A 12,343-nucleotide genomic window follows, 5' to 3' on the forward strand; every position below is an offset into this window, starting at 1 on the left:
ATGTAATGTCCATGGAAAGCAAAAAGATAGGAGGACTTGGTCATACGAGGACTATGACGACTACATATCTTGCAAGCCTCTGGCTAAACTTGTTTGTAAGAATTCTTATGAGTGAAGGTGTTTCAGAACGTTAGCCACTGGCCCATACTTCTCTACAAAATCAGCTGCATATCTATCTCACCTTTGCTGAGATTGTACAAACAAACAAACAAACAAACAAACAAAAAAAACCCACCTCCTTCTGTTCCAAGGTATCTGTTATATACATGCTTATTCTACACCAGACCGATCTATGACCAAAAAGAAGCATCAGTAAGTCTGCTTTCTCACATTTTTAGTGCAGTTTTGCAGGTCTGAGATATTGTGGGTTTTTTTTATCAGCACATAGATGTTTGAAAGTTTATCTCCTTGAGATCTCTGGACTCTTCAGTGTTTACCCAGCATTATAGATGGATGGCAACTGTGCACTATGAGGCAGCTGTGCACTCATTCTGATCCGCCAGTATGGATGATATTTTGTTGTTTTGTTTTCCTCTTGGTAAGGAGGAAGGAAGCATCCTCAGGACTACTATATTTTCTTGGAAGCTCCTATAGAGGGAACTGAAGCCAAAACTGAGTGAATCTGCATCACCACATGCAGATTGCTTTTGCCCAAGTCTCATGAGCTGACCAGCATTTTGAGAGGACAGGAACAGTCAGAGTCTTGATTAATTGGTATCAAATCACAGGGTGTAATTTTCAGGGAATTCTTGATAATAACTAACTAAATCTAAAATGAATGTTGAAAATCACCGGAAAAAGATATTGAAGATTTTCATTACAGAAATACTATGACTTTAAAATAAGACAGAAAGGAAAGTAATCCCTTTGGGGAGATATTCATCATTATTTTTGGCTAAAATTCTCAGAGTCTCCAAACAAAGAAACACAAAACCTTGTACAATAGAAGAAAATACTGCTTTGCTTTCTTTTTTTTTTTTCTTTTTTTTTTTTTAATGCTCATTTGTTGTTATTAAAGTCAACATGTTGGAGCATTTTCATGATGATAAAAATCTATAGTCAGGCACCACAACACTGTGGGTGTTAGGAGACCCAAGAACCCAATATCTCCCCTACTGCCTGAAGAAAGGTCTGTGTGTCAGTCACCTGACCTTTCTGATGCAAAGAAATCTCTATTCACATGACTTAGGAAATACAAGAATATTTCAATTCCAAAACATAAAATAATATCTGTTCTGTTACATCCTTTTCATTGGGTTTCAGTGTTAAGATAAAATATATCATCTGTAAGATATGGGTGGCAGTTTTCTCTGGGCTCTGATACTCCAATATTTAGTTAATCCAAAAAAAAGCAGTTGCTTAGTTTAGCAGGACACCAGATAATTTGGTGTTAGGATTTTATCCACTCTCATTAAAATAATTATTTTTCTTTTGTTCACTTTTTAAAAACTTCTCGCCCATAAATTAAGGTATGCATTTCTGATATAAGCCTATTGCTTTGAACTGGAAACTCTTAATTGAAAGAGCAAACAAAACAACTGCTAGACTTTTATCCTATGATGATTTATGAGAAAATAAAGGTCAGCTTTCCATGAAGATAATGTATGGCTGAGATTAATGCCAACAGAGATTCATATTCTGAAATCAAATTTCAAGTTTAAAATTTATGCAGTGATCTGTGCACACATAAATAGCAAAATAACGGTCCTACAACTTGCATGGTAAGAATAAATACATATTGAATAAACGAAAATTATTGGCAAGGCTCTGATACTGAAATGTTTAAAATGAAAACAAGAAATCTGACAAAAAGATTATGTATATTCTCTCCCATTCAATTTTTACTTTGTCAAATATTATGTAGAAAGTAGATTTGTTTAAAAACAGTGAGAAAGAATTCATACAAAGTGTTTTTATTTGAATATATGGAGTGTATTTTTATATTTGCTACACAAAATCATTTTTTTCAGAACATATTTTATATGTTCTAGCCTACTAAAAATGCACTTCATTTATTCCACACTGATATTTCCATTTAAGTGTTAGTGCATGGCCTAAACTTGATTATAATTATTTGTATTGGAAAAGCTCCCAGAAACCCTAACCATGCCACCATTGAGCAATTCACTATGCACAGTCTTTCCTCCAACGACTTTACAAGAAAACTGTTAAATGCAGATGGTTTAGATTTCGAAGCAGTGTACTCATTAAAATGATCTGTCCCTCAACCACGCAGCCTCCCACTCACTCATTCACATATTTGCCAGCACTTGTGTACTGTTATCCCAGGTGGAAATGACACAGAACTTTGTACCACATGAAGTCCCCATGGGTTCCTTGTCATCTCTGTAGTCCAGTGGATCAATGTCACTGTAATAGGACAACAGTGCAGGCAGGGAGGATGTTTCCCACACAAGATGCTGGGTGGGAACACTATTTCCTAGCTCTGCTGTGGCCTCTGCAACCATGAGCAAGTCTTTTCTGGCCAGCTCCAAAACTGTGCCTCAGTTACCTGAGAGGCCAAAGCAGGTCACCACTTTGTAGGCTGCCATGATCAGGCTGTTCACTATCTGCACTTGTAGCTATCACCTCATTCAAAACAAAAGCGACAGGGCCTGAAATCTAGGCGAAGAAGCCCTGTAGCTGGAAATGCTGCAATTCTACTCTGTTAAAGATAGATGACAGCTCTTGTCTAGTTAATGTATTTAGTCTGTTAGCTATGTGGAACATGATGTCTCTATACTGTCTTGCTTATACAAACAGTATCTATTACAATGCAGTCCCATTCCCCATTAACAGTAAAATAGTATGAAGCTGTTTTCCAAGTTCATAACCCACCCAGCCACTTCAGTAGCAGTCGTATTTGTGTAGCATAAAATACACTAGGAAGAATACATGACAAGGTTTAACTTTTCCTTCTGATCCTTCAACACCATTCCCTCACCTCTGCTATTATAAAGCAATTTAGTAAGTGTAAGCTTTAAAGGACCTTAAAGGCGTTTCAAACATATGCTCTGAAATGAATCCACCTGAACTGTCATCCTCAAGTATTCAGGGTTTATTTATCAAATTTGTAACACCAAAAGCCTTTATTGTGATTACCTGAAAGTTATTAAGCTCAATCACTGCTCTGGAAACAAGCACTCTTGAGCAGTTCACAGAAAAGCCTTTCTTCCCTAAGAAATCCTTCTCTATTCACCCAATATTTATATTTCCTGTTTCAAGACAGGAATGTCTTATAATAGCTGCCTAAACTCCTTCCTAAAAACAAGCCTCCCTACACCTCCTCCTTTTCATCAGTGCCATTTATTAGAAGCCCAGGACAGTATCAGTCTTGGAGGAAAGAGACTATGAAACATCATGATTTTTAGTGGGGCAGATAAAGCCCTGTAATGGTGAATGCTGAAACTCCTTTTATTACATCTGTTATGCTGGATTTGGACTGGGATAATGGAAAAGTCATACACTAACTCACTATATTCCTTAATCCTTGAGAATCTCTTTTAATAAGAGTCTTAATTGTAAGAGCTGATAAGTTGATGTGTAGCTCAGAGCACATTTATTATGATTTCCACTGTAACTAGCAGCAATAGCACAATCTCTTAAATCTATCAACTGTCTCTGCAATTCTAATAAAGCAGAAGCTTTCTCCTCCAAAAGGAAAGAAACAACAAGAGAATTAAAGGAATATTTTCCTTGTCATTAGCATTTTGATTAGGACATTTTGGCTATGTTACTTACTGAGTTGGAAGATTTAGTTGTAGAAAAGTGAGCTGTAGTATTGTCAGCACATGGCCACAATTTAGATGTACTTAAACCTACTTTAACAAGTAGGTTTTACAATTTTTTCAGATAGCTGATTTTGTAGTCCAGAAGCGTAAGTTTAAAGTAGGGAAAAAGCATGAGAAAAGGAGCTCACTCACCACCTCACCTCTTGCCATCAAGCAACACAATTCATATCCTATGTATATGTGCATTAGTCATCAACAATGATTCTGTAACGATCAGAATCCACTCTGTTAATAAGTCTAAGAGCCATTGGAGGAAACACCATCATCCACCTCTGCATTTGGATGACAGTTAGCACAATAGTCCTCATCAGACATTTTGGATTAGCAGTTCATAGCTAAAGCAGTTGTTTACTTTTTTTTTATAAACAGGTAATACTGACCAAGCACAACAGGTCTATCACTCCAGTAATCTTGATATGTCTTTGAGATCCCTGTATGTACTCATCTGCCACCTGTTGTTAAAAGCTGAAGGATGCTGTACCTGAAACAGCATGGTATCACTACGTACAGAGGTTGCTTCACCTTCATTCACTATACTTTGATAATGTTTATCTGAGGTAAAATGTTCTAGTGCGATGGTGGTTAAAGGAAATTATAATATAATATAAAGTTCTATGTCTCTTCAATACAGAACTGATTTGCTTTCAAGACCCCCATTTTGGTAGAAAAGAATTTCCTAATTTTAGCCCAAACACCTTACACAGTTATTCTGGAGTATGTATAGGTCCAAAAAGACTAAACTGCTAGCACGTCTCTGCCACTGTGCAAAGGTAAATGGGCAAACATAATTTGTGGAGTTGAAAACAGATATCTTCTCTTCCTGAATTCCAGGCCAGATGATTCCTGGTAAGTTGTTATTGTTTTCTAAACAATTACATGATAGTGTAATACCTTCTTCTTCGTAACGGCAGTTATTTAGAAATGTACATTAAATCAGTAATAGATATTAATTTTTTCCTAGAAACTTATAATAGTTAATATACACCAAACAATGCCAAATTTATAAAAATACAAATATTCTTGACTATATATTCAGCATAAAAATGCAGTTCAATTATTTGCCTTTGTAGGTTACCTGTAAGATGGTTGGGAAAGCTACCAACCAAGGGTCAAGGGTCATTCCTTGACAAAACTGAGTAGATAAGGTAATATCCATATCTTTTACTGGACTTTACTCTGGCTTCTGAATGTACTTCTTTGATACTGAAGAGTCCAACTAATCAATTCCTGTTCCAAGCTCCCATTAAATGCATAGAAAAACTCTGATTGCATGCCGTTAAGATAAGGTTTCAAAAAGCTTGTTACACATGAACAGCAAGAGAAGAGAGAGAGAGAGAGAGAGAGAGAGAATATATGGAGGCTGTTTTGGATAATAAATACCTTAATACCTAAATATGGTCCATTGTCTACTGTGGGAATTTCTCAGGTCAGTTATCTGAGAATTAATAAAATACTTGAGAAATAAAAAAGTAGTCTTTTTATGTGCCTGGATGAATAATTAAGTCTTTTGAATGAAAAAGGCTCTCATTTACCACCTCATTTCTATCCAAAGATAATGTTCACATAAGATGTTATTTATCGTATATTTAATATAATTTCATCCTAAACAATAATTCAGGTTTCAGTGGCAGATGCAAAGTGTCAGAATATTTTGCACAAAGGCAACTTTGAGCCTGGAATTACACAGGTTTTTTTGGAGCTGAAAAACAGAACAGATAATTTTCTGCAGTAATACTGTGCTAAAATAGCTTTTCACTCAGAAGTTTTATTAACTTCCTTTGTCTACATAGTCCAAAATTTAATTTATAATCATTTACAATTTATTGTAATACAATTGCAATTTATTGTACATGTATTATGTACACATTTTGTAAGTGATATAGTCACTGTTTTATTTGCATTTATGGGGTGCCTACATGTGTCTCAGATACTTTTTTCTAACATTAGTTCGAGACATATCTTTGAAATGGGGGGAATCTTATTCTCTGAACAGTTTGAGTATTTAAACTTGAAATTAAATCATATTAAAAGGTTAGAACTTGAGTCTGAAACTCAAAAGAAATTGCTTGGTTAATTACAAAAGAACAGGTTCAAAAAAACTGTTTTATTTCACAGGTCATTGGAATAAATTATTAATAGAAAGGAAAAAGTGGATGCACATTATTAAACATTATTAAACATAATAGTTTAAAAAGTTAAAACAATATCAAGCCTTTGCATTTTTGTATTATCAGGAGGCTTTGAACATTTTAAAAAGACCTTGAAAAATATCAAAATTATCTAATCTGAAACATAATTAACCAGTAGCTATTATTTCAACACTGGACTTGGAAAGAGTAAATATGCCATAGGCAGATAAATAGTTAACTAAAATATTTGGATAAACATCTATTGAGTAGGAAAAAAAAAAAAAAAGTATAATAAAAAGGCAATCAATTTGTCTGAGAAAGATTGATATTTATTGTATGCAGTACTGCAATACAGTATCTGCTATAAAAATTGTCAATGTCCCATTATAGCTATATCATAAAGCTGGATATTTATTCAGTCCATGCATTATACACACTATGCATTATGATTTACTCATCTATTTATATCTTGCTACTGCAAATCTGTGAGGTCTGCTAGAGACAAAAGCAGCAAAACCTGAAATGTACCTGTTCTTTTACCTTAGCAAGTTTGGCTGTAGCTGAAATAATTGATTTTGTGATTGAGCTGTTGATTGGCCTTGGCTGAAACTAAGGCTAATATAGTCATTGACTCAAGATGATGAAGGGGAAATTGATATAAAGACCATATGATGGTACTGTGAATAGATAGCAAGCTTCTGGAGTGTTTGCTCTTAGAAGCTGAGTCAGCTTCATTTTACAGTTGTTATAATTTTCTATCGGTATATTTATATAGAAACCAATACTGTGATTTGTACACTTAACCCAGATGTTGTTTTGTAGTTAACCTGCAATCTTAATCTTTTAAAGTAAATAAATAGAAAAAGAAAGTTTCACAGTTTTAGTTAGGTTTCCTTGTGTAGTTTTGCCATATCAGGAACCTGACAGCCTTCAGAGAGGACTGAAGATTTATCTGTAATCTCTTCTATCTACTGCCTTTTCAATGTTTAGGAAGAAAGTGTCTGTTTAGGAAGAAAGTGTCTGAATAGCTGAAGGTCCTTTACAACTTGCTTCTCAATGGATAGTCAAAACTAATATATTGGATTAATTCTCCATTTTATTTAATAAGAGGGAAGAAGTCATCAAATATTTACATCTCAGCATAGATGAGAATTATAATTATCAGATAAAATACAGTATTGAAGACAGAGAAGTCTTATTTTGAGTCTCAGCTAAACATTGTACTACTCTGCTTCTGCAAACCAAACTGCTGAGAGAGCAGCATCTCATCACCGTTCTATTGTCAGAGGCAGCCTACAACCTTTACAGAGTGGGATAAAGACAAGCAAAAAGATATTACAAATGAAAGCTACTGAAAATCACATTTTTTAATTAAGCTGCAGGGTATACTCAAAATTATACCAACAAAACCAAAATATATTCTCTCTGTAAGAGTATCAAATTGTGTCCTTAGTTCCTCCAATATTAAAGCAAGGACAGAGTGCAAAAAAGCAATTTCTTTTGATGAATTACATGATTAGGTTCCGATTCAATTTTTATTATATCCTGTAACATTTAACACGGAGTGACACTAGAAACATTAAAATTGCTATAAATCTTGCATATAAAAGTATGACTTCTCATTGCTGTGTTCAACAGTCATGTGGTTTCTGACTATTCAGAAAGTTCTGCTTCATTTCTGGTCATTAATTGCATCTGAGAACTGTGCAACTGCTGCTCATTCTGTTTGCCAGAACATGATGACTAATAGGCACCCGTATCTTCAATTTACCTGACAGGCACCTAGAAGTGGCATACAAATATATTTTCCTAGCAATGATACATTTCAGTTCCTTTGCATGTATCAGGCAAGTGTGCTATAGGAGGTAAACCATATTAACAGCCGGGAAGTTTTGTTATAGACTGCGGAAGACCCAGAATCTACTGCAAGTTCTTAGCTCATCCTTCCCAGCAGCTCTTGGAGAAAACTTGATTTTCTGGTCAGAGAAGAAACATCACATATCTATCTGGACATGTTGTACATAGAGGCACCACAGCTGTCCCAAAGTCTGAAACTAAATTATGCTGAAGTTTTGCTTTTACTTAAAATAAATAAAACAAATACACATTTCAAAAGAATAGAATTTAAATGCTATTTGAGGCGCGTGTCTCACAAACAGGGTCTGAAGAACACCTTTGACATTGAGGATTAACTCTTTTGAGAAACACTCGCTGACTCCTCTTTATAATTTGAGTAACATTTGTGTCATTATTTAATGACCTAACTGGCACTTAAGGTAGACAAAGGCTATATGCACTTACCTACTACCTTGAAATTTAAGCATACATCTGTGCAGCTTGTAACATCTTCTGATTCCATTTGTTTTATACGGGGGTACAAAAGCACCAACACCTTTTTCAAAAGTCACATTTCACCATATAGAACTGAGATTTAGGCTTCTGATACCATTTCCAAACATAATGTATTAGCTACTTTATTCCTTTATTCAAGATCATATCACGTTAGCAGAGAAGCAGAGCATCTGATATGTAATCAATAAGTGTGAGCATTTCACAGAAGCAAATTGCCCTCCGAGGAGGAATTGATCGCTAAAGACCATATTTTTTAAAATGTTCCATCTTTACGAATAGGAGATTAGGGCCATGTCAGAGTAATAAAGAGTGGAGAAGAGATATTATATAACACAATGCATTCCTATGTCTACCCTCCTGTTATCTTTATCATAACAGCATACAAAATCCCCAGTTTCTCACTGTTTATAGCTGAGATTTTCATGTTCCCATGTCATTAAGGTGGAAAGTCTCATGCAAAGTTCATTCCGCTCATGGTTTTGTACTCTTACATTACTTAACCACATTTAGAAATCCTACTTATTTACACAAAATTCTAGATTTAAGATTTATATAGTTGACACACATGAAGAAATTATCTCATCGTTTATTATCAGCTTTTCTTTTACCTTAGAGGAATTTAATCTAACATAGGAGTTCCCCAAAATAGATTATAAAAATAATCTTGAGTTTGAAATCCATCACTTTCTTTCCTTTGTAGATAAGCATCAGCTCTGGGGAGAAAGGGGGACTATGTGAGAGACAGATAGATCTCACTTAAAAGAAAGTGAGCTTGCTTGGAAGCCTATAAGATAACAGAAAACTTCAATTGCAGAAGTTAGTTCTGGACATCGATCCTGCCACACTGAAGAAGCATTCCACCGCACAGGGAATCATCATAGCTTTACAGGCTGAAGTACAAAGACCACCACTTTAATTTACTCCTGATGCCAATGTTTAAAACAAGGATAATATAAATTCACTTTGTTATGACAGAACAGTAAAATGCTGTCTGGACCAGAACTAGTCATATGCAATTCCTATGCTATAATTCAAATCCATACATAAAACTTGTGTGTATGTTACTCTACAAAGTGTTTATTAGCGCTCTGTGAATTTTTCCTGAAAGCCTGCTTTTAGAGCTATCCTCTTCATACCATCAGCATCTGTGAGCACAGGCAGTGGCAGTATTCCTATTTGAAATGATACGCCTCATTTGCTTACTTGGGAACTTGGGCCTTCTTCGTTGGTAATGCAAACTGAGTAGGAATTAGTGAAACAATTCAGCAGTCCAAAGATGTTAGGAGTCCACTGCTGATGGGGGAGATTTAACCATAAACTGTCCAAGAAACCAAAGAAGAATGACAAAAGCCCTTCATTCATTTATCTCTTCCTGGAAAAATCCAGGTTTCTGGACTCTCTGTGTAGCAGAGGCAACATCAAGACTATAAAATGCATAACTAAAGTATTTAGAAAGCTTTGGTGATTTTGGATGTTTCCCAGCTTTCCTTCATGGAAGACCTCTCAGGGATCCCATTCAGCAGCAATTGCTATTGATTAACCCTTCCTCATGGAAAACTTAAAAGATCCTGGGCTGAGGTAAGCAGAATCATTTCAGAGAGGCTGGTAGATTTAGACTGCTTCACTCCAAGATTCAGCCCCAAAGTTTGGACAAACATTTGTAAATTTCTTGGTGAACTCTTATGCAATGCAAAACTGCTCTGTCATCAGGCACAAGTAATACGTACTTCTTTCTTTCTTTTCAGTGGATTTTTTTTTTTTATCTACAGTATACAATACATATACAAATCAATATATATAAACTGTCACAAACTTGTGCCTGATTATAAAATATAAAATATATTGAAGAGAAACTGGGTGAAAAAAAAAAAAAAAAAGCTATTTTTAATCAAAGTAACAAAGCAGCATATTTTTTAAAAACCATGTATAAGCAATTGAATGCTGTGACTAATTTGAAATACAATATTTGTCATGGTTTTCAAGTAGTTCTTACTAATCATTACATGGAAGGATGTTTTTCTGTATTTACACAGGCACGGTGGGATGGCCTGACAGGGCGCATAACCTTCAACAAAACTGACGGCTTACGAAAGGATTTTGATTTAGACATTATTAGTCTCAAGGAAGAAGGAACAGAAAAGGTAACCAGATCTTTTGTAAAATAATGATGGGAAGCTGATTTGACAGTGGCATGGGAAAGTCCATTCTCCTCAGCTTGTATTTCCTGTAGTTGGGCTAAAACACACTGTCAAGACTACTTAAATTAAAGTTAAACAGAGCTACTAAGATTGTTTTAATTGTTTTACAATGTGCATCTTGCATTTTGAGACACTGGATAGGAATTTGAGACTGGTGATAATTATCTGGATGACAATAATTACTCTAAGTACACGTTATCTTCTGTTCTTGCCTTGTAACTAGTGGGGTAAGATTATATACATGTATGCATATATATATATATATATGTATAAAATTTGGACTTAGATGTACTGCTTTTAATAGGTGTGACACAAGGGAGAGGGAACAGCAGATGGTTGAGTAATAGCCTCAAAAAGAGTTGAGATGTTAAAAATCCTTTGTGTTTTCGAACATGATCAGTTCTTTTGCCCTCACATCCCTAACTGCTTATCATACATTGTGCTGAACAGGAGACTAAATTAGTTGCATTATCTCTGTTAAAAAATAGTAAGTTCTGCACGATGCCATCTCAGAAACTCATTCTGCTTCCAAACAAAAGCCAAATAAAGCTCACATTCCTTAAAGAAGTTCAGGGAAACATGCCTCAGGAACAAAGAACAAAACAAAACAAAAAAAAAATGTCCAAATGTCTTGTTTCCCTTATTTCACCACTTACTAATTGTCCTGAAGATGCAGAAGGGTAGGGTGTGGAGCACTCCTTGTCTCGCAGACACTAAGGAGGACCACAAAGGCAAAGAGGTTTTTGGCCATGCTTCACAACAGCTGGATGGCACTGCTCCTATCATGCAAGTCCCAACACTGTCAGCCAGGGACCGTGCTGGACAACAAGGGGGCTCGGAGTGTTCTGGAGGGAGGTGGGATGGCCTTGCCCCAGCTCTCAGCCAGCCAGCACTGGTACCCAACAGGCATTGCAGGAGGAGGATGCTGTGGGTGTCCAAAGATCCCCAAGGTAGGTAACGTCACCAGCTCATGTTAGCCCAAGGCTGTGCTGTCCTGTGCTCTGTGTACATTGGCTTGACTCTGCATAATAATTGCTGTCAGGTTAATTGAGACTGTAAATACAATTGCTCCCACACAGCTCTCCAGACTGGTTCTCTTTTCATTTTTAATGAAGCACTTTGTTTATTTTTCTTTATACCAAGGCTGCTGGCGAGGTTTCTAATCATTTATATAAAGTGTGGAAGAAGGTTTGTACACAGACAGGTGATGCAAAAACCTTTGGGTTGGGTCATCAGACTCATCCTTTGGGTTTTGATGGTGACTCTCACATTGCAGTTTAGAGACAATAGTCTATCCGAGAATATGAATTTTTGTAGTAGGCTAAGTATTGTCCCAACTTAAAACACTAAACTCTAAATAATCCTTGGCAGGATTCAGCTTTTTCATCAAAATCTTTTTTCATCATAATTATTATGCTATTTCTTTGGAGCTGTGCCTTTTCCTTCTTTGAGCAGAGGCTCCTGGCTGCAGCAAAATCTCTCCTTTTCTCATTTGCTATCCTTCCTGATTCACCTAAGATTTACCGTGACTGGTAAATTTGTGCCATTTCAAATGTCTATGAGCATCAGCAGCAGGACAGTTTTAATGTGCAGGCTTTTTTTTTTCTTTGTTTCTTTTTTTTTTTAACTCCCACAGAATGCGTACTGTGCGGGCAATGTGCTAGCATTGTTGACTCAAAATTTTGACGGGTGTGTTATTAGCTCCTTACAGAAAATAATATAGTTGATGAAGTGGATGCTGTCATTCACTAACATATGGAAATTGGAACTAAGCTTGTTTATAAAGCACCTCAGGAATCTCAATCCTCTTTTAACATAGGATGTCTCTGTCTGGTGGATAAGGCACCAAAGAGGGAATCAGAGACCAGCTCCA

General features: G+C 35.9%; 1 protein-coding gene across 4 annotated transcripts in view; it reads left to right on the forward strand.

Moving 5' to 3' along the window:
* GRIK1 (glutamate ionotropic receptor kainate type subunit 1) overlaps nt 1-12,343 on the forward strand; it is a 163,817-nt gene that overhangs the window by 115,739 nt on the left and 35,735 nt on the right. For 2 of the 4 annotated variants that reach the window (XM_068689570.1, XM_068689559.1), the window contains exons 8-9: nt 10,306-10,413; nt 11,614-11,658. In XM_068689570.1, the coding sequence (XP_068545671.1) occupies nt 10,306-10,413; nt 11,614-11,658 (153 nt within the window). The remainder of the gene's footprint in view (nt 1-10,305; nt 10,414-11,613; nt 11,659-12,343) is intronic. The other 2 variants (XM_068689591.1, XM_068689581.1) reach the window with 1 other exon arrangement.

Source organism: Anas acuta, chromosome 1 (genome assembly GCF_963932015.1).
Source record: "Anas acuta chromosome 1, bAnaAcu1.1, whole genome shotgun sequence".
Classification (NCBI taxonomy): domain Eukaryota; kingdom Metazoa; phylum Chordata; class Aves; order Anseriformes; family Anatidae; genus Anas; species Anas acuta.